Source organism: Vombatus ursinus, unplaced genomic scaffold, assembly GCF_900497805.2.
Source record: "Vombatus ursinus unplaced genomic scaffold, bare-nosed wombat genome assembly UNPS02014798.1, whole genome shotgun sequence".
Classification (NCBI taxonomy): domain Eukaryota; kingdom Metazoa; phylum Chordata; class Mammalia; order Diprotodontia; family Vombatidae; genus Vombatus; species Vombatus ursinus.
The window spans coordinates 86526661-86550407 of record NW_020954576.1 but is presented as its reverse complement, the minus strand read 5'-3'; the positions used below and the strand labels follow the sequence as shown (position 1 = coordinate 86550407).

Below are 23747 nucleotides of genomic sequence, written 5' to 3'. Positions count from 1 at the left end.
ACATTATCTATATCTTGTACATATGTAGTTAGAATGTGAGCTCCTCAAGGACAGAAGTATGTTTTTTGCATTTTTTTTGTATCCCCATCATTTAGCACAGTGTCTGGCGTTTAGTAAGAGTTTATTACATACTTGTTAACTGACTAACGAACTGCCCATTCTATCTAACAATTAGAAAAAAAACATTAGAAGAAAACTTCTAATAATTAGAAGTGTCCACAAGTAGAATGAACTGACTTCAGAGGTGAAAAGTTAACCCTCCTTGAAGATCTTCACAGAAGCGATGATGATGAATACTTGTCAGGTACATTATGGGGGAGATTCTTTTCTTTTTTTAATTTCTTTTTGTATTTATTTAGTATTTTATTTTTCTCTAGTTCCAAGTAAAAACAATTTTTAACATTTGTTTTTAAAACTTTGAGTTCTATGTTCTGTCCTTCCTCATTGAGAAGGCAAGCAATTTGATATAGGTTATACATGTATAGTCATGCAAAACACATCCATAATAGTCATGTTACACACCAAAAAAAAAAACAAAAAACAAAAACCTCAAGAAAAATAAAGAAAGTTAAAAAAAAGTATGCTTCAGTCTGTATTCAGATGCCATCAGTTCTTTTTCTGGGGATGGATAGCATTTTTCTTCGTATGTCCTTCAGAGTTCTCTTGGATCATTATGTCGCGAGAATAGCTAAGTCATTCACAGCTTATCATCTTACAAAACTGGAGTTACTTTGTACATAGTACATTTCACTTTGCATCAGCTTATGCAAGTCTTTCTAGGTTTTTCTGAGAACAGCCTCCTCATCATTTCTTACAGTACAATAGTATTCCATCATAATTACATACCATAACTTGTTCAGTCATTCCCCAACTGATGGGCATCTCCTCAATTTCTAATTTTTTACCCAAAGAAAAGAGCCACTATAAATATTTTTGTATATGTAGGTCCTGTTTCTTTTTGATTTTTTTGGGATACAAACCTAGCAGTGGTATTGCTAGGTCAAAGGGTATGCATGATTTTATAGCCCTTTTGGCATAGCGACAAATTGCTCTACAGAATGGTTAAATGGGGAGATTTGTTTCCTGTCTAGGTTGGATGAGATGGCCTTTGATGTCCCTTCCAACTCCCGAATTCTGCCATTCTGTGATTCTAGGACCGTCTGTACAAAAGCTTGGAAATGGGAGACAGAATGTTGTATGAGAGGAAGAACAAGTATAGGTCAGAAAAGGTTTTTAGTTTTTTTTTTTCAATCTAATCTCATTGATCTTCACATCTATGGGCTTTATGAGGCAACAACTATCATTCCAATTTTGTAGATGGATAATGGGCACAGAAAGATAAAAGGACCCATTTAAAGTCACATTAACTAATAGCATCCAACAAACATTAAGTGCCTACTGTGTGCAAAGAAACATGTTAGGCACTGAGGGAGATGTAAAAGTGAAAATATATACTTTCAAGGACCTTACATTCTAGACTGAGTGAAAAGGCATATACATAGCTACAATAATTCTTTTTAAATTGAATACATTCAGGGAAAAATAAAAGTAGATTCATTTTACAGCAAAAAAGAACACTGACTCTGGAGTCAGATGTTCAGTCGTGTCTGATTCTTCATGACCCCATGGACCATAGTTCACCAAGCCCTCCTATCCTCCACTATCTCTCAAAGTCTGTCCAAGTTCATGTTCATTGTTTCCACTGAGTCAGAGGGCCTAGATTCAAATTCCACCTCTGATGTTTATTACCTATTTGACCTTTATATCCATTATCTATTACCTTAAATGACCAACTCATTTAATCTTTCCAAGCCTCTGTTTCCTTGTTTGTAAAAATAAGGAGTTGGACCAAATGGCCTCCAGAGTCCCTTCCATCTTTCAGTCTATGACCCTATAAACTTATGAAAACAAAGTGTTGTGAGAGTTTTGAGTTTCTTTAGAGGAAGCAAAGATTATTTTGCAACAAGGAGAGATCAGGGAAGGCTTCACAAAAGCTGCATCATGAAATTCAAGTAGGTTTCCATTGTCAGAGATAATGGGGAGAACATTCCAGGTGGAACATGATGTAAAAAGGTAGATCCTGCTTATGAAATGATGAGCAATCCAATCTGCCTGGAGCATAAAGCCCATGGAGGGGAGCAATCTTAGATTCAACAGAAAGAAATGATCAAACATTTAGAGCAAGAAAGGACCTAAGAAGGCAATCAGTCCAATCACCTCATTTTACACCTGAGGAAACTGAAGCCTAGAAAGGTTAAGTGACAAGGTCACATGGGTATGATAAGTGTCAGAGGCAGGATTTAAACTAAAGTCCTCTAATTATAAATCCCATGGGTTGTTGTTTGTTTGCTTTCTTTCTTGCTTGCTTGCTTTTCTTCCTTCGTTCCTTCTTTTTCTTTCTTTCTTTCTCCTTCCTTCCTTCCTTTCTTTCTTTCTCTCTTTCCTCCTTCCTTCCTTCCTTTCTTTCTTTGTTTTCCAGTGAGCCATAGTCTCCCAGATTGTAAAGGGTCTCAAATGCTGGACTAATAAGTGCAGAGTGATGTGGTAGAAAGAAAACTGGTTATGGAATCAAATGAACCAGTTTTGACCTGGGCTTGCATGCTGGCTCTGATATTTTCTACCTTGATTTAAAGGGGAAGGCACTGGAGTTGAAGACAGAAAAGCTAAGGCACCTAAGTGGCATTGAAGATCATAGTGCTGGCAACAGGAAGATCTGAGTTCAAATCCTCCTTCAGATACTTACTAGCTATGTGACCCTGGGCATATCACTTAACCTCTTCCTGCCTCAGTTTTCTCAACTATAAAATGGGCGTAATAATATTACCTACCTCCCAGGGTTGTGGTGAAGCTCAAATGAAATAATATTTGTAAAGTACTCTGCAAACTTTAAGTGCTATATAAATGCTAGCTATTATTATCCTAGTTCCACAACTCACTATTTGTGTGACCTTGGGTGAGACACTTAAATTCTGTGTGCTTCAGTTGTGTGACCCTGGGAAAGTCATTTTACCTCTGTTTGCTTCAGTTTCCTCAAGTGTAAAATAGGGTAATAATAGCCCCTACCTCGAATGGTCATTGTGAGGATCAAATAAGCTAATAATTGTAAAGAGCTTAGCACAGTGCCTGGTATATATTAAGCACTAAATAAATGTTAGCTATTGTTAGTATTATTATCTGTAAAATGAAGGGGTTGACTAGATTGCCTCAAAGTTCCCTTCCAATTTTAGGATCCTATGACTCCCTTCAGTAGTCACTTTTTTGTTGTTGTTGTTCAGTTGCTTTAGCCATACCAACTTTCCGTGACCCTATTTGGGATTTTCTTGGCAAAGATACTGAAGTAGTTTGCCATTTCCTTCTCCAGCTCATTTTACAGATGGGGAAACTGAGGCAAACAGGATTAAGTGATTTGCCCAGGGTCACACAGCTAGTAAGTGTCTGAGGCCAGATTTGAACTCCTGGCTCCAGGCCTAGCACTCTATCCACTGCACTATCCAGCTGTCCCTCAATACTCAATAGGAAACCATTAAAGGTTTTTCAGTAGAGTTGTGACATAGTCCAGCAAGTCAAGCTGTTGTGAGTCTTGGAATCATAGATTTACACATAGAAGGGACCCCAACATCTAGTTCAAGCTCATCAATTAGTACTTTCATGACTTTTAAGGAATAACCAGAGACCCTATAATGGTGTTAGCCAGGGGGCGCTGTTTGAAAGTCTAAATGACTGATGATTTAGCATTCATACAACAATTTAAGACAGACCTGCTCAACTTGTGAACTTCTTTAGGCAGCAGATAGGTTAGACTCCAGACAGACTGATGATGGTTGGTTGCTACGGGTCACGTGGCCAATAGGAGACAGTGCCAGTGGCAACCCTACATTTTTCATACGCCACCAGAAATCCTTTGGCAGCCACAAGAGGCCCATGGGCCATACGTTGTGCAGGCCTGCTTTAAGGTTTGCGAAATATTTTTCCAATACTATCTCATTTTCTCCTCACCACAACCCAGGGAGGCTGGTACTATTATTCTTCCTATTTTACAGATGAGGAAACTGAGTGAGGCAGAGAGAGGTTAAGTAATTTACCCAGTGTTACACAACTGGGAAGTGTCTAAGGCTGAATTTGAACTCTGGTCTTCCAGATTCCAGATCCAGCTTCCTATTCCACTGCAGCACTAAAGAATTTGTTCTTCTAAAAAGGAAGACAATTCAACCTAGACCAAGATTACGTCCATGAACTTTTGCTTCTTTGGCAGTTCCCAATAGAATCCATCATTTATAACAGGGCTATTTATTAGGAACACCGATGATTAATTTCCTGGAATTTGAAATAAAAAGATAAGCAAAGCAATGAATAACCACCGTTTATTTCATCTTTCAGCATGAAACATGCCACCAGAGATCAACAGCTATAACTTCAGAGTCATTCCCGTATGATTCAGTGAACTTTCAACAGAGTTGGAAGGGACCTCAAAAGTCACTCAGGCCAGTCATGTTAAACTCAGCTAGAAATGGGAGCCACTAAACCATAATCAAGGATTCCTGAAGGCCATGTATAGAAAGCCACATGTTAACACTATCTATGTTCTATTATATTTTTATTTATTTTGTTAAATGTTTCCCAATTACATTTTAATCCGATTTGGCCTCATTCAAGATTATTGGTGGTCATATGTTTGACATCTCTGTTCTAGATCAACACTCTGCCGAGTGCATATATGAATGCATGAAAAATCATTCATTAACATTTTTCACTCAATTTTTTTATTCTGAATATAACACACACTAAATAAAGTGTTTATTTCAATATACAAGGTAGAACAAGAAAAAAAGGATTGTGCATGAAACTGCAAATCTCTATTACATATTTCTTGCTTTTCCTTTCATATATGTATAATGAATTCAACATGCAATGTTCAAAGCTGCTCTACTTGGCTCTATTTCTTTCTGGCTTTCCTTCTATTGTCTTCTGTTCATTTTTTTTTAGTGCAATAAACTTTATTCCAATTGCGGTACTTTTTCCATAATAGCCCTGACAAATAGGGCATTCAGTCTCTGTTAGAAGATGTGTTGTCACCTCTATTGGACTGTGAGGTCATTGAGAACAGGAACTTCTTGATTCTGCCCTCTAAGACCAGCAGAATAAGCTTCATTCCACTTCCACATGTCAGTTCTTCAAATAATTGAAGATAGTTATCATGTCTCTACCTGAGTCTTCCGTCTGCAGACTAAACAGCTTGAGTTTCTTACCAGGATTTTGCATATAGTTTTTAAAAGTTATTGTGGCTGAAAAAAAAATGTATTCCCTCTGCAGCTGATATAGTGATGAGCCTCCCTAGTCTTAGCTAGGCTTTTCTTCAGACAGCAAACATATCATCCACTTTTTGCTCAGTACTTTAAGTCTTTCCAGCTTATTAGGGCCTGCCAGTACCTGTGCATAACCTTTATGAACGCAGGGTCAACAAGACTCTTCCCAACCATCATTACTTTTTTATTAAATATTTTATTTTTTTCCCCAATTACATGTAAGAACAATTTTAACATTCATTTTTTAAAATTTCGAGTTGCAAATTCTCTTCCTCCCTCCCTCCACCTCATTAAGAAGGCAACCAATTTGATATAGGTTATATATGTGCAGTCATGCAAAACATTTCTATATTAGTTATATTGTGAAAGAAAACACAGACCAAAACAAAACCAAAAAAAACCCCAAGGAAAATAAAGTTAAAAAAAAAAGACTCCATCAGTTTTTTCGCTGGAGTCAGATAGCATTTTTCATCATAAGTTCTTTGGAATTATCGTGGATCAATGTATTGCTGAGAAGAGCTAAGTCTATCAAAGCTGATCATCACAGAATGTTACTATTACTGTGTACAGTGTTCTCCTGGTTCTGCTCACTTCACTTTGCACCAATTCATGTAAGTCTTTCCAGGTTTTTCTTTTTTTTTCTTTTTTTTGGGGGGGGGGTTAGGCAATGGGGTTAAGTGACTTGCCCAGGGTCACACAGCTAGTAAGTGTTATGTGTCTGAGGCTGGATTTGAACTCAGGTCCTCCTGAATCCAGCCAGGTAAATGCAGAGCTGGATTCCAGAAGTCTTCCTGTCCATGTAGGTACCCATCATCTGCAAGGCATATAAGGAATTCAACAAATATTTGCCTTGCAACGGGAAGCTTAGTGTGTGGGCGCCCTGCAGACAGCACAGATGCCCTTGACTCACTTTTCTCTCAAGGGTTTATCTCTACTAGATGTAAGGAGGTTGGGGGAAGGACAGAGAGAGACTGAGACAGAGAGAGAGGAGAGAGTGACAGAGATAGATACCATGAGAGAAATAAGACAGACACAAAGAGAGACAAAGACAGAGAGAGAAATGATAAAATCATAGACAGATATGTATTATTATTCTCTCTCTGCTATAAGCTCTCCTGTTTATTAAAATTTATGCTTGCCTAGGATGATTTCAATGTGCCTCCATTGCATTTGGGTTTCAAATGAAGTTAAACCTCAAACCTCCACATAGCTGAAGAGGGAGTGTGTCTCTTGTCCATTTATGGAGATCCAAACTTCTCCCAAGATCTCTATCCTTGCAAGCATTAATCACACCAGACCAGGATTTAATGACCACCTTATTGACTTGTTGAAAAGTGGGAGAGGGGATAGATAGAACACCACCGGCCCTAGAGTCAGGAGGACCTGAGTTCAAATCTGGCCTCAGCCACTTACTTATTAGCTGGGTGATCCTGGGCAAATCATTTAACTCCGATTGCCTCTAAAAGAAAAAGAGAAAGATAAAATTATGACGTTGAAAGGACAGGGAGCAAATGAGAAGAGTTCATTAGGATCAGAAGAAATTGGCAATTCCATTGCCAGCTGCTGAAGTAGATCAGCTTTCCAAGTTTAGCCCTTACCCAAAGGGAAAAGAACTCATCTACCAGATTAATAGAGATATAGACCTTGAGCTAATCTCTCTTTACAAGGTAGAAAGAAAAGGACAGTCAAATTCTTTCTGGCTGCTCTATAATCCACAATGCACACTACATTAGGCAAGAAGTGGCAAGGTTGCTCCTCACCTTCAACTTCCCATTGTCTGCAAATGGGTCTCACTGAGTCTCAAAGGAAATCAGAACTGGCACCTAGAGAATAAGTGTTTCACTCTTCACTGCCCACACTTCCTCTATCTAGCTGACCTCTCTCCATCTTGTTCATAAAAACAGCATGAGGACCTTTGATGAAATCCAGCAATCCCATGATTTACTTATCTATTTTTGGTTTTTGTTTTGTTTTGCTTTGGTTTTGGTCCAGATATTTAATGGAAATAATGCTGCTGGACCTCAGTTTGAATTCCAGCTCTTCTACTTTCTACTTATGACTTTGACCAAGTGATTTAGCTTTTTGGGGTCCCTTTCCTCAACTATAAAATGAAGAGGTTGGAATAGATGATGTCTAGGATCCTAACTCTAAATCTGGAGCTGAATCTTGTGTTCTTTGATTCTCAGTGACCATCAGTGTAGAAATTCCCTCTACCCAACATAGATAAACAACTCAGCTATAACTCACAGAGTTGGAGAGTTGCCTGGATCACTGAGAAGTTAAATGACTTACCCATCCAGGTACATGTATCAGAGACAGCATATGAACCCACATCTTTCTTCCTAACTTCAATGTTGGCCTTTTTACAATATACCAGGTTGTCAAAAAGGGAAATGAGGTTGAGCCAGGATTTCTTATTCCTTGATGAAAACTACCTCTTAGTGATCTCCACATGCTGTACTTTCTCAACCAGTAAACTAAGGGAGTATCAAAGGACAAACAATATTCAAACCCTCCAGCTTGTCAAAATCCGGGTCTTTCTAAATAAAAGCCCAACATATTGTAAAAGTGCTTTGAAATTGCTATGAAGCATAAAACATGAGGGATGGTGACAAGATGATTAGTAACACAAAATAATTTTTAAAGAGCTTTTAAATTCTGGTCTTTGCCTTGTCCCAGTATGTGTATGAACTCATGTATGTGTATGTGTACATGAGCTTAAGTGGACATACATGAACTGTGCTTGAAAGAAAAAGTATAAAACAGCCCTGAAATGCTGATAATCCTGAGGAAGAACTGAGCAATTGGATTACTATGGTAACAACCATGGACAGCACCAGCTCAGTCATCTCAAAAAGTTTGCATCCACAAACACATCTTAGTCCTGTTTTTATTTAAAAAATATTTTTATTTATAGCACCATTGAACTTCTTCCACTTTAAAAAAAATACACATTAATGCACATAAATTATTGGGGAATTTCACATGCAGGTTAATAACAAGTTATCAAACCTTAACATTGGAGAGATTTATAAAGGTTTTCTCCCTAATGTCAGTTACATTTTGGCAAAAAACTGTCCATGTGGACCAAAGAAAGATTTTAGGCAACAAAACTCCACAATACTGTTACAAAGGCTCACATCTCCACTGAGGCTCCACCACCCCTTCCTTGGAAAATATTGTCCTATTCAGATAGGCTCCCACTGCAAGTCACAGCCCAGGAACAATTTCTGGGAATCAGAAAGAGAAGATTTCTGATTCCTCTACCATAGAATATTTGATAAAATCTTATCTCAACAAACTGATCCAGAATAAAATACCTGAACGGTCAGAGGCACCAAACACATGATACATCCTGCATCAGGGAGACATTAGCACAATCAAAATGTTTAAATGCCACAGGGATGCTTACAGTCTGATGATGGTTTTGTTTATCAGCAGTTCTACACCCTAACCTACCTGAAAGCTACAAATACATTGAGCAGCTCGGATAGAAGGCACAGAGGCACCATGAAGCTATAGAACAAGGTATGCAGTGATCAATTAATTACATATCTGAGAAAAAATGAAATTCTAACCAAGTCATTTTTCCCCACTCAAAAAAAAAGATCTTTCCCATTATAAAGATGATAAAAATGAAACTTTAATCTTGAAAGTTTGATTCTACAGAAGTAAAGTTAGGATATAGATACTTAACATATAAAAATAAATATCAGGGAAAGGATAAAGTTAGGCATAAATGACCAGGAAGTTTTTAGAGTAACTTCTTAGCTAGCAGTAGATAAAATTGGATGAACTGCTCACTAGGAGCTATAAACAAGAATGATTTGTAGCTAGCTACCCAATATGAGAGTATTTTTTTGTTTTGTTTTATCAGATAGAAAAAGCGGATGTTTCTTCAATACCTTATTAAAAATTGACAATTAGACTAATTTTTTTCACTGTCTTTACTAGATATTGGGCTGAATTGACCAGGCTAATACTATTGAATTTAAGCTAATAATCATGAAGCACTGAGGTAATAAACCAAATTCTTCAACTTCTATTTCACTTATTGTCTGTCCCTGTAATAGATCTGTGTTTCATCAACTTCTAGATTTTTATTTAAGTTCCAGTGCCTTAAATAAAATATAAATAAGATCATGATCAAAATCAAAAATAAAATGATTTTTGAAAATACAATTCTCTGGAAAAAATGATTTTTCAAAGAATCTGTTCATTTCATAGGATCACAGATTTTGAGAATTGAAGGGACTTTATATGTCATTTGATTTAATGTAGTTTTTCTACATTATTTAATTGATTTTATGTAGATATTTTGGACGTATTACCAAGTTTCTGCTTGAACACTCCCAGTGACAGAGGCATTATTATAAGGTAGCCCATTCTATTTGTGAACATCTATAATTGTCATAATTTTTTGTCATATTAGACAAAAATCTGCCTCATATATTCCCTCATTACTGGTCCTAGCTCCACAAATTCTCCTAATTCCTATGTCTCCTGGTTTATTCAGAAATACATGGTTTGTTTGTTTGTTTTTTCTCAGCCAGTGAAGAAAACATGATTGTAAATATAGATAGACGTTATACACTTTGAGTCAGAAGACATCTTGGGGATCATTCAGTTGAACACTTTCCATCCTCTTTCCCCCATTTTATAGATGAGAAAAATAGGGCCCAGAGATTAAGCAATTTGTCCAAGGTCGATCCCAAGTCCTCTGGCTCCAAACCCAGCTCCCTTTCCACTGCACCATGCTGCTTTTATTTAGTTGCCTGTTTGAATTAATCATTTTCTAAAAGTGGACGCAATGCAAGCCATCTCTTTCCTAACATATTTACTTAAATAATTTCTCTCCTTTTTGAACAGACACTTTATCAATAACATGGGAGAAAGGATGATGTAATAAAACTGCCCTGATATAAGTGAACCTTGGTGGTATTAACTCTATATCCAATATTTATTTAATAGAGAATTGATAAAGAAGCACCTATCATTAGCAATCTTGTCTTTTGTCCACTGGCAGCACAGGAGAGAGAAATACCCCCAGGCTCTGTAATCAGATTACCTACATTCAAACTCTGCCTCTAATGACTATTACTTGTGTGACCTTGAGCATAGAAAGTCATAGAATTTCTTCAGTTTCCTCAACTATAAGATGGTAAGGTTGGATTAGATGGACTCATAAGACCATTGCAGTACCAACTCTCTACTCCTTTATTCTAAAAATAAAGTTGAAAATAAAAGCAGACCTAATGTTTCCTTGAACTGGTGCCAAAATAATGAAAAGGGTATTTTCTCTCTAGGTATATTCTCTCGCTAGTTGTCTGATGAATGATTATCAAGTTTCCGCTTGAACACTTTCAGTGATGCAGAGCTCATAAGGCAGTCCATTCCATTTGTAAACATCTCTATTTGTCATAAAAATTGTTTGTCATGTTAAACCAAAATCTACCTCATATAGTCCCTCATTATTGGTCCTAGCTCCACAGATTCTCCTAATTCTTGTACCTCCTGATTCATAATATTGACTATACTTGACTAAGTCAAGCCAACAAGCATTTAATAAGCACCTACTATGCACCAGGCACTACGTTAAGGGCTGGATGTAACCCGCAGCATTGAATAATGCTATACTCTCTTATTGCATAACAGTGTGATAATAGCAGCTTGCCTCAAACTAACACACATCAAACATTCTCGGAGAACTTCTGAAAATTATTTTCCTTTGAAACATAAAATCATTTTCAGGTATTCCCCCAGACAAAAAGAAATATCAAACCAAGAGATATTTTCCTGACTTCAGGGAAATGTTTTGTTGCTGCTGCCAATGACAGCTTTGCAGATGGCAGTGGGGTGAGAAGGAATAGAGATTTGGGGAAAATACTCCCATATATTAAGACAAGGGTACAAAATGGAGAAGGGAAAAGTCTGCCAAATTGAGAAATGACAAGTGCAATGTTTTTCTACATTAGAAAAAAAAATCTATGTAATCAGAAATTAAAAAGAATGCATTTCATAGTTGTCCAACTATTTAGCATTCTTGATGATATCAACCAGTGCAGTGCCTAGCACAGTGTCTTGTACAGAGCAGCCGCTTAGTAAATGTTTGTCAAACTGAATTGAAGTAGTACATTAATATTCGATTAATAAACTGTTTAGGTACTTTTAGCAGTAAGAATGGGAGATATTTTCTTAAGTTCTACTTAACTATGTTGAAGATAGGGTTTTTCCCCACATTTCAAAATAGGCACCTCACAGAATTTTATATGTATGTGTACACACACACACACACACACACACACACACACATACATATCTTTTAAAAACTATTTGGGTGCAAGCCAATATACAATCTATTAAAACAGTTTTCACATAAAACTCTATACCACCCCAGTGTTGCCAGAATGTTAGAAAAGTTGAAGTCTCGTGAAATTGACAAGAAAAGTTCAATTGTTTCTTTGGTTGCAGGCTTGCCGCCCTTGTTAATATTTAAAATAATAGAATGTGTCCAAAATATTAGCACTATAAACTTCACATAGTTTCCCTAGTTTGTGTCCATTTGTGTCATACTCTTACATTAAAAAAAAAAGTTCAATTTTGCTATAGAAACTTTCTGAAAAGCTATAAAGTGCATATTGCCATATCTACTAAAAGAGTAGAAATACTCTTTAGGGGATAAAAACATATGTAGGTAATTTTTCCATTTACCTCTCTCATGGCAGAAGACTTGGATACGAAAATAGGATATATTTTCAAGAAGTAACAAGTGTGCAATTCCATCTTTCATCTACACTAGTGTAATTTGTTCCTGCCTCTACAACTCACTAAGAGAATACAAAATAGTCTATCTTAAATTGGAAAAGCTATTGCCTTTTCCAACTTTGCATTACAGGAGATCCCTTGTGCATATTAAAGGACTCAAATCTAAATTGCCTGAAGAAGTTTCATCTCACCTAACCTGTCACCTATCCTGGGAAGCTCCAAGCTTATCCAATTCCTAAAACTCCTTTGAGACAGTGTCCTCATCTTTATACCCCATTAAAACACTGATATTTGAATAATAATTATAAAAATAGTGCGGCCTTCAACAATAACAAATTGAAACCATATTTTAATCGTGTGTCTGTTTCAATTGGATGGGAGGTTCAGAAACAAAAGAAAATTTGAAATCCCTCAGAATACATTCAGAGTTAAAATTAAATAAATCTGCATTTCTCCCTTCTAACCTAAATTTTTCTTATCAAATTGCTAAAAAGGAAAGTTAAATAAATACATGAAAATGTGTGTAATTAAAGGAAAAGCAATTACCTGAAATGAGAATGAAACTACAAGCTAGCTTATTTATTCAGTAGGAATGAAAAACTAAAATGTTTTATATTATAAAATCTGGATAATGTCCATCTTCCCCTAGTCAATGACACACAGAACACAATGTGATCATCTAAGAAAAGACCTAAAAGCATATTCAGATGAACAATTAGGTCTTGGCCAAAGCAATAAATGGGAGCAGCCTCAAATGGATTGACTGCTGAAAACAAGAAATGTATGCTACCCTAAATATGGGTTTATTTTCCTGCAATATTATGAGGGGAAAAAACTTTACTCAATACTTCTTGACCCTATAGCTGTGGTTGTCTTCATTTTAAAAAAAGCAAGCAAGAATCATTTTTTTTCCTCCACCCCTGAAAGCAAACATGTTATCAAAGAAGAAAAAAATGTTTTCTGTTGAATTCAATGATCCCTTCTGATGTTCCTGAAAGTCTTTTCCAGCTTATTGAGTCCCCATTTTCTTCTCTTTCAAAGAGGAACCAAACTGTTGGAGAGATGGAGGGGCAGGGTACAACACCACTGTGAAATTCATTATAAGGACTCAGAAAAACACAACTATTATGGGTCTTCACATATATATATGTATATATACATATATATAGTATATGTGTGTATGTATATACATATATATATATATGAAGTACATTATCCATAGACATTATCCATCAGCTCACCTCAGAATGGGCTAGAAATAGAATTCAGTAAAAAATGACCAAAAGGGGAATGGGGGTAGAGGGAGAAAGGTCAAATCCCAGTCCTGCAAAAGCATTGAATTTCTAGTCTCCAGTTCATGTTGTCTCTATACTTTTTCAATTTACCTCAGGAAATAAATGTTCAAACTAAAATGATTAAAGAGGAGATGTTCAGGTAAACACGTGAACAGTTCAACAATATTCACCTGCATGGGATGGGGGGTTTGGGAGGGGGTGGGAAGGGTTTGTGAATCTTAAAATTGCCAAACTTTTTTAAAAGGACTTAACCCCTTATTTTAACACAGAATTACATTACTAATTTTGGTCAGTGGTAACAGCTCAGGGAGCCCTTCCCACAAGGATCATCTGGAGCCGACTGGTGGCTAAGCTGCTTCTCTCAATCAGCTGACTTTCAATGATGAGACCAGATTAAAAATGGGTGCTATTGACAAAGATCAGATCTCCTTGTGTCTGTTTAGCAACTGGCCCACCGTCACTCAAACAATCTGCTTCAATGACAATTGCGACTGTATCATTTCGACTCAAGCCATCACTTCTATATGTTGCAGTTGGGGGGCAACCATTGGGCTCTGTACAGCCATTGATGTGGGTAAGTGATTGCGTCTCTGGAGGGCAGCAGAGATAATTCTTGCAGGCTTTGGAGATGCAGGGCGAGTTGCAGAGGAGCATCCAGTCCTGCTCCAGGGATTCCTTCTGGTCTGTGTATTCTGGCTGGATGGTTACATTGTGGATCCCAGCACTGTGGAAAATCTCTCGCATTTTGAAATTGGCATCTTTGTAATCTTTGCTCTTTCGGCACTTAATGTGGAGAGTGGCAATGTTCTTCCCACTTACAAGTTCCCAGACATGCACTTCATGTATGCTGTTAACTCCGGGCACATTGGATAGCTTGCCCACTAGAAGACAGAAGAGCAAATACTATACTGATGAATACCAGGATTAAGAATCTGAGAATTTTATAAAGATAGTAAAAAACAGTTACTAAACAAGAGTTCTGACCAACAGAACTAAAATACACGTGAGGCCCATTTAAATACTCTTATTTATATCTTGGTTTAAATCAGCCCTTACCAGGTAAGAAAACTCTTACTACAAGTAAAAAAAAAGTTAATTATGCTTCAAACAGATATCTCCCCCTCTTATTTCCATAATATTTTAAGGTTTACAAAGCACTTTGTTCATAATAATTTCAAAAGTGTATAATATAAGTATTATTGTCCCCATTATATAGATGAGGAAACTGAAGCTCCGAGAATTAAGTACTTTGCTCTAGATCAAAGAGTCATTAGACATTGTAGCTGGAATTTGAATCCAAAGTAAGGTCTCTCTCTTCAGCATTCCTTCCACTATAGCACACTATATCAAAAATCAACAAGTGTTAAGTGCCCAGTATCTTCTAGCCATTTGTGTTAGGCGCTAAGGATACAAATACAATTAATAAAATTTTCCCTACTCACAGGAAGTTTACATTCCAATACGGAGACAAGTACATATATAAGTATATATGGAATAAGCATGAAGAGAATAAGGACAAATACAAAGTATTTAAATGATTGCTGTCCTTTGTTCTCAAAGAGGACCAAAATGACATCTTTATGCTAGAGTCAAGTTACAGTGTGTCCGACTGTGGCGGATCAGACCAACATGAGCTTGGAATGTTCTACCACGGGTCGGGTACAAATAGACCACGTGAACATTTGGGGTGGATTCTCTAAATCTGCTCATCTTGTGTTTCTTTTGAACTATTTCAATTCTGCTTTGCTCATAGAGCATAGCACCTTCTCTGACGTGGGCGTGCCATGCTGAGCAGTCCTGCACCAGTGTCTCCCATGTCACACAATCAATTCCAAAGTTCTTAAAACACACCTGGAGAGTGTCCTTGTATTGCTTCTTCTGATCACCATGTGAACACTTGCCCTGTATGACTTCTCCATAAAGTAGTTAAATCCAAGATGGTTCGAAGGGGTGGGTATTAGAGAAAGCCTTCACATAAGGCAATGCTTGGGCTTTGTTCAAGGTGAACTCTCTTTTTCTCTGAACTCCCACAGTACATGATGATGCTAACATCAATTTTTGCATGTCATAATATATTGCCTTATGCTGTTATTTAACTGTTTCTCATGTGCCTTCAGTTTTGTCTAACTAGATTGTAAGTTCCTAAAGACCAGGTCTTTCATTCATTCATTCATTCAAAAAGCATGTATTAAATGCCTGCTATGTGCCAGGCACTCTGCTAGGTGATAGAAATACAACTGCAAAAAAAAGAAAAAAGAAACAGTCCTTGCCTGCATGGGGTTTACACTCTATTGGGGAAAACAGGTAGGTACACAGAAAATTCAATGCAAAGTATGTACAGTGTAGATACAAAGTAATCTCTAGGAAGATATCAGCAACTGGGGAGATCAGGATAGATTTCCTGTAGAAGGTAGCACTAAGCTTTAAAGGACACCAGAGATTCCGTGTGGTGGAGGTGGGGTAGGAGTACATTTCAGGCATGGGAGAGGCATTGTCGATCATTCCCACAACACTAGGGCATGTTGTACCCATGCATAGTATTCAATAAAATTGCTATATTTGATTGACTGCTAGTCTTTGAAATAAAATAACCACAGGGCTTTTAGACCTCTATAGCTATAGTTAACAATACAAAGGGGGATGAGTATTGGACAGGGTCAAAAGACATAGGTCCTTATCCTAGCTTTGTCACTAGTCACAAGTTTTAAGGCTCAGTTTTCTAATCCCTGCTCTGCCTACCCTAGTTATTGTAAGGATGAAATTAAACAAAGCACTGGGAAGAATATTGAAAGTTATAAAGGTCTATTCAAATGTACATTTATTGTTATTTCAATAATCTTTCTAAAGGGATGACACTGAAAAGTGTTGCTTATTTAAATTCTTGGGGTAAGCCATACAATTTAGTAAAGTGCTATATAGATTCCAATGGCAGTATCTACATACAGGGCAAGGGTCTGTCATGGAAAGTTAATCAGTCAGTAAAAAATGTATTAAGTGTCTACTGTGTTCCAGGCACTGTGGTAAGAGGAAGGAATACAAACAAAGGTTTCCTCAAGGACCTCATAGACCAGTGGGGGAAACAACATGCAAACATCAGTGTACAAACAAGCTATATGCAGGAGAAAATGGAAATAATCAACAGAGATCAAGTACTAGAATTAAGAGGGGTTGGGAAAGACTTCTTGTACAAGGTGGAGTTTTATCTGAGACTTGAAGGAAACCTAGAAAGCCAGGAGGTGAAGATGAGGAGGGAGAGAATTTGAGGCATGGGAGAAAGCCAGTGGAAATGTCCAGAGTTTGGAGATGGAGGGTCCTCATACCTCCATGTTAGCATCTGAGCTAACCAAGAAAGCAGACTAATCTTTATAATATCATAGTCCCATAGTGGGACTCACTGTCCCATTGGCTAGGTTACTAGTCAAATGTCATAGTTATTAATACTATCTCCATCTTTTCTATGGGTCATATTTCATTTCTTTTTTTTTTTTTTTTTTTGCTTTTTGGTGAAGCAATCAGGGTTAAGTGACTTGCTCAGGGACACACAGCTAATAAGTGTCAAATGTCTGTGGCCACATTTGAACTCAGGTCCTCCTGACTCCAGGGCCAGTGCGCCACCTAGCGGCCCCTATATTTCCTTTCTTAAATACATTTTGTATACACCTATGTGCACATGTTGTCTCCTCAATAGAATGTAAGCTCTTTGAGGGCAGAAACTGTTTAATTTGTATTTTTCTATCCCTACTGCCTATCATAGTGCCTGACACATAATAAGAGAATGGGGAAGGAAAGGGAATAAGCCTTTATTTAATGCCTACTATGTGTCAGGCACTGTACTAAACATTTTTTACAAATATCTCATTAACAACCCTACTGGCAGGTACTATTATTAAACCTATTTAACAGTTGAGGAAACTGAGGCAAACAAAAGTTAAGTGACTTGCCCAGGATCACACAGCTAGTAACTATCTGAGGTCAGATTTTGATTCATGTCTTTCTGATTCCAGATGTGACACTTTATCCATTGTGCCACCCAAGGCTTGATAAATGTTGGTTAGTTGACTAGTTCAACATTAGATACTGCACTGGTAAATGCAGCAATAATAAATCTGTACAAGCCAAGAAAACAATATGCATAATGACTACAACAATGTAAAGGGAAAGAATGACCACAAAACAACCAATAGTGAATGCTGAAAAATCATAAACAAGCCTACTTCCAAATAAGATACGAGGGGCAGCTAGGTGGTGCAGTGGATAGAGCACCGCCCCTGGAGTCAGGAGGACCTGAGTTCAAATCCAGTCTCAGACACATAACACTCCCTAGCTGTGTGACCCTGGGCAAGTCACTTAACCCCATTGCCTAGCCAAAAGCAAAACAAAAAACAAAAAAACAAAGAAGATACGAGAAGACATTCCCAGCTCACCCATTTGCAAAGGTACAAGGTCCACAACTTGGGTACATTACATAGATGTGCAAATTTTTTTTAACATATTGATCAGTTTTGCTTACTTTTTCCTTTTCTTTTTGTTCTTAAGGATATTATTTTTTCATATGGGATAGCTCTCTGGGGGAAAGAAGGGGAGAAATACTGGGGAAAATTTTGGTGATATAAAAAAAAGATAAAACTTAAAAATTTATTTAAAGAAACCATGTACTGTATAGAATATATTCCATTTTCTTATTTTATTGCAGTTATAGTCTGAATAAAGGCATAATCTTTCCCTTGACAACATTTGGATATTTGCACAGTCATTTCATTAACATTAAATATATATTATATATATATGTTTACATATATATGCATATGTATGCTCATATCTTGAACTCAGATTTACACAACCTATACCAAAGTCAAAACTTAAACCTATGGGTTAAGTTCTTAACCTACGGCTAAGCAAATAAATACAGTTCAATCCAAAAAGAGGTCAGGAATGATCTGAATTTTAATCCAGCTATTCTTACATGCTGTAATAGACAGGGTACCTTTGCCATACATAAAAATTCAACTAGCGAACATGCAGTACCTAGGGCATAAATGCTTTTTAGACTAGGAGCAGCAAAAGAGCAAAGGTTCTTGATAAAAGTAGCATGTCAAATTAAAAGAAATCAATTGATCTATCTCATAAGGGTGAACAGTCTAAGTATTGACTCTTGGAGTTCTACATTCTCAAAATTCATAGAGATACAGAACTGAAAGGAAACTTAAATTTTTACATGAGGGTCACATAGCTAGAATGCAAACACATGATTGAGTTTCTACAACTCTAGAGTATTGAGGAGTTCCAAATACATAAAAATTCTCCAGAAATAACACATATATTACTATTTATGTAATTAATATTGAGAGAGTTTGGCATAGTGGATAGAGAGCTGCCCTTGAAGTAAGGAAGATCTGGGTTCATGTTCTACCTCACAATGGCTATGTGACCCTGGGCAAGTCATTTAACAATGATAGGTTCTAGGCAACTAAGACTATACATTAGTGAAAAGATGCTAACTTGCATGGTATTGGGAATTTTCTCATCTGAGATATCAATGAAATTGTAGGTCCAGTTCATATGTTTATCTTTATCATTAAAATTACATTGATAAAGGCACCACAGATTAAAACTAAACTCAACTTACCCAATTCTTCCAAATTGATGCCTTTGGGAACCATCTGTAGCAAAATGGATGCTGTCTCCTTGATGAGTGGAAAGGCAGATGACAAAATGATGATGACCATGATAACAGTGAGGCTTGGGTCAATGTAGCACTCCCAGTTACATGGAGCATTTTCCTCCAGAGGAAGCACATAGAATATGATAGCAGCAATCACCACAACTACAGATCCCAGTGCATCTCCCATTACATGCAAAAGAACACCTGTCAGAGAAAAACATGTGAAAATCACAAAGGTCATCGCAAGCCTATCAAGAATTCTAGTTAAGTCCATCAAGATTTTTGTACACATTACTTTGTGAGAAAAGTATGATGGTTCAGAAAGACATGCAAATAAAGTGCCATCATTCTTCAGAGAGTCGTCAAGTGAACAAGCTTTTATTCTCTGAGAATACAAAGAAAAGCAAAAATAGCTCCTGCCTTCACAGAGCATACAGCCTAATGGGGGAGACAACATGCAAACAATTATGTACAAACAAGCTATATACAGGATAAATTGAAGACAATCAACAACAATAGAGGAAGGCACTAGAGTTAAGGGGGAATTGGGAAAGGTTTCCTGTGGGATTTTAGTTGGAATATGAAGGAAGCCAGAGAAGCCAGAAGGCAGAGAAGAGGAAAGAGAAAACTCCATGTATGGGGGTCAATTAATGAAAATGCCTGGGGTCAAATGATGGCATGCCTTGCACGAGGAGCAGCAAGGAAGCCAGTGTTAAAGGGAGGAAAGAAGTAAAGAAGAAATAACCAAGCAACCAGCCAAGAACTCCAGAAGCTTGGAGAAGGGAAGGGTGGTCAGGAAAGAGGCTAGCTAGCTGATAAACCTAGAGAAAGCATGAATCCTCTACTTCATCATGCCATCCTGTCTTCTCAAACCACTTTGTCTAGGATCCATTATAAGTAACCTAAGTGGACAAATGATAGGATTACTTAAGTCTGTTTGCCTCAGTTTCCTCATCTGTAAAATGAACTGGAAAAGGAAATGACAAACCACTCCAGTAATCTTTGCAAAGAAAACTCCAAATGAAGTCACAAAGAGTTGAACATAATTGAAAACAATTAGATAACAACAATGGGGGGTAATGTAAAAAGGGAAGGTTATTTTCATTCCCCTTTTCTCCAACCAAGCTTCATTTTTTCCCTTCCATGTATGCATTTGCCTACAATTTATCCCGATGATTATATTCTAAAACATGTAGATTAAAATACCCTCAAAAGTAAGGATTCCATCATAGCTTTGTGCTTAACAAAAGGCAAGCTATTTGTTGTTCAATAAATGAAGAGGTACTGAAGTTAACAGTAATACTTTTAAGTGCCTTTTAAGGAAGGGAATACTAGGCATAGGAAGACATGTACCCTAGATTTTAGGAAAATAGACTTCAAAAAATATAAAGAAAATATGTTTATACTGATCTTGTAGCAAAATTCTCTTTTTCCTTGTCTTTTCCCTCCCCTCTCTGTTTTTGTTCTCTCTCTCTCTCTTTCTCTCTCTCATTTCCTCTCTATGTATCACACACACACACACACACACGCATTTCTCCCACCCTATCTCCTTTTCAGGGAGTCAGTGATCCTGGCAAAAGGGACACTTTAGAGAAAAGAACACATTATTGACCTCATTGGAAATCTTTGAGCAATGAAACAGGATGGCCATTTGTCAGATATGATATAAATGGGATGCTTGTTCACTTAAGGGTTGGTCTTGATCAGAGGTGGGGAACCTTTGGCTTTGAGGTCATATGTGGCTCTCTAGGTCCTTGGGTGCAGCCTTTTGACTGAGTCCAAGTTTTCCAGAACAAATCCTTTTATGAAGGGGATTTGTTCTGTGACATTTGGATTCAATCAATGGGCTGCACTTGAGGACCTAGAGTGCTACATGTAGTCTTGGGACTGAAGGTTCCCCACCCCTGGTCTAGATGGGCTCTGAAGTCCCATTCAATCTGAAGGTTTTATAATTATAGTAACATTTTCTAAAGGCATAGATTATGATACACAAAACCAACAGCCTTTTGCAAAGAAGGGCAAAGACCTATTTGTTCAAAAGAGACAAAAATGTGAATCATTGAGTGTTCATTGGGTGAAAACTTTTTGGAAAGACAGTTATCTTCTCCGTGTTTTGTGTAAGAAACAATAATAGCTCTAGAAAAGAACAGCGAACCTAAAGTCAAGCATGATTTAAATATCTCTGCTACTAGAAGGTAGAAAAAGCTCTAGATCTATAATCAGAACACTTTGGTCCAAATTCTGATTCTTCTATTTACTATCTTTGTGTTCTTGGGAAAAGTCACTTAATTAGTCTCAGTTACTTCATCTGTAAAGCAGGGGGGCTGGACTTGATGACCTCCTAGGTCCCTTCCAGCTCTAAATCTCTTAACTGGGTCCATATTTCTTGGTTTCCTACAATTCACATTGTAGAATTATAAATGATCCAACTGTTTGGTTATTAAAACTTTCTCATAATTGATCTCACTTTCCCACTTTCCTGGTGCTTTATTGATGCAAATAATAAATTATTTCCTATGGGCAGCAAATCCATTATCTTCCCAACGTTCGGGTAAAGTCAGGTGCAAACATACAAAAGCAACTTTCTGTTGTACTACATGGAGATTGATAAGCTCTCCCTACAACTTCAAGAGTAAAAATAACCCCAGGTCTTTCTTAGGGGATGAGAGCAAGGGCTTAAATGCACTGACATCAGGAGGTAACATAATCAAAATTCAAAAGAATAACTCACATTTTTATTAGTGACTTATTTTTGCATCTGAAAGAGCTTGGTAGCTTATCAGTCCCTGAATCAAGTTCAAAAAGATAGCATCCAGAATGTCTCAACTCAAAAATCATCCAGAATGTCTCACAACATCAAAAAAAAAAAAAAACTGAGGACCTAATCTTTGATGCTCCTTCCACAAGACAAGGCAAAGTAATTCCATAAGTTCCATTGGTAATAAATATGCATAGCCAAGCAAAAAGGAGAGAAAAATTAATTTCTGTTCATTTTTTCAAAATAGAGAGGTGTGTATGGGTGGAAGGTGGGGGGGGGGGAAGCTGGAATGCTACAGATGTAAAATATTGCCTGCTCTTGCAGATGAGGTCACTGTAATATTAGCTTTACTTAACTATTTAATTTTGTTCCAAGAGAACTATATAAAAGTGGGAGCAATCTGTAAATGTTTGTAATATTAAAAAAAATCAAAAAACTTTTTTTTAAAGAAAAAAACATACACTTTGTGCAGGATCACCATCTCCTTGTATTCATTTGTCACCCTTCATGCTACCTTTTTTTTTTTTTGTAAGGCAATTAGGGTTAAGTGACTTGCCCAGAGTCACACAGCTAGTAAGTGTTATGTGTCTGAGGCTGGATTTGAACTCAGGTCCTCCTGACCCCAGACCTGGTGCTCTATCCACTGGGCCACCTAGTTGCCCCTCCCCTTCATGCTACTTTAACCATTTTTGTATCTTTTTTCCTAATTGTTTCCTAAATGTTGGCATTTTTCTTTCTATTAGATCGAAAGCCCCTTGAGGGCAGGAACAATATCTTGTAATTATTTTATCTTTCTAATCACAGTGCTCATCACAGTCTTAAACATGTAGATGTTCAATAAATATTTTTTGCTTAATTTGTATCAAAATCCCTCTAATGTGAACTACTCTTGTCTCTGCATCATGAGTATAGAGATCAGATTTGAAATCCAAAGATTCAAGTCCAGACCTTAGCTCTGACACTTACTACCTGTGTGACCTTTGGTATGTCAATTAATCTCTCTCGGCCCCATTTTCCTTATCAGGAAAATGAGGTGGTTGGACTATATGATCTTAAAAGTCCTTTACATCTCTACAGCCTATAAAAGTCCCATATCCAGGCTTCATGTAAAGCTGCTTAGATATCCTTCCATTTCCCCTAAGAAACATTCAGGGCATAGAGACTTAGAGCTCAAGGGGATCTTCAAATCATAGAATTTCAGAGATGGAAGGGACCTCAGAGGCCATGAAGTCCAACCTATACCCAATAAAGAGTCCCCTTCGCAACATGCCTGACAGGAAATTGGCCATTCCAAACTCTTATTTTTACAAATAAGGAAACTGAGGCTGAGGGAAAGAATGTGATTTTCAAAGAGTCACACAATTTTAGAGTATTAAGGGGCTTTCATGACCACCTAGTCCAACCCACACCTGAAAAAGAACCCCCACTACAAGACACCCCAACAAATGGTCCTCCAGCCTCTTCTTTAACCCTTCCTATGGGGGGAAATCTACTACCTCTAAGGCAGATTCCATTTATAGATACCTACATTTTATTGACTTAAAAATCTAAATTTGACTCTCTGCAACTTCTTCCTCTAACTGCTTTTTTTTTCCAACCATTTAATTTTTTAAACTAAACTCACCAAGTACTTCCTATGTCTGAAATACTACTATGCTGTACTGTTTGACCTCCATACAGCTGAAAGGTTTTAATGACTATAGCAACAAACTGAATGACAACTTGTTTTATAGAGGACTAGTTGTTAGAGTTCAATAAAAGTTCATCATTTAGAAGATGACTTAAGTCACATGGTTAGTCACAATGCTGCTAAATATTCCAAAGACAGAATCTCCAGAATTCTTTTTATTATTCTAGTTGCTAGCAATGAAAAAAAGAAAGAAAGAAAGAAAGAAAGAAAGAAAGAAAGAAAGAAAGAAAGAAAGAAAGAAAGAAAGAAAGAAAGAAAGAAAGAAAGAAAGAAA

General features: G+C 37.1%; 1 protein-coding gene across 1 annotated transcript in view; it reads right to left on the bottom strand.

The window, feature by feature from the left end:
• Nucleotides 1-13291: 13291 nt before the first annotated feature.
• The window catches only part of LOC114050158 (zinc transporter 10-like), a 16922-nt gene continuing 6466 nt past the window's right edge, over nucleotides 13292-23747 (bottom strand). The window contains exons 3-4 of the mRNA XM_027871773.1: nucleotides 18990-19229; nucleotides 13292-14244 (exon numbers count right to left, since the gene is read on the bottom strand). Of these exons, the coding sequence (XP_027727574.1) occupies nucleotides 13757-14244; nucleotides 18990-19229 (728 nt within the window). The 3' untranslated portion in view covers nucleotides 13292-13756. The remainder of the gene's footprint in view (nucleotides 14245-18989; nucleotides 19230-23747) is intronic.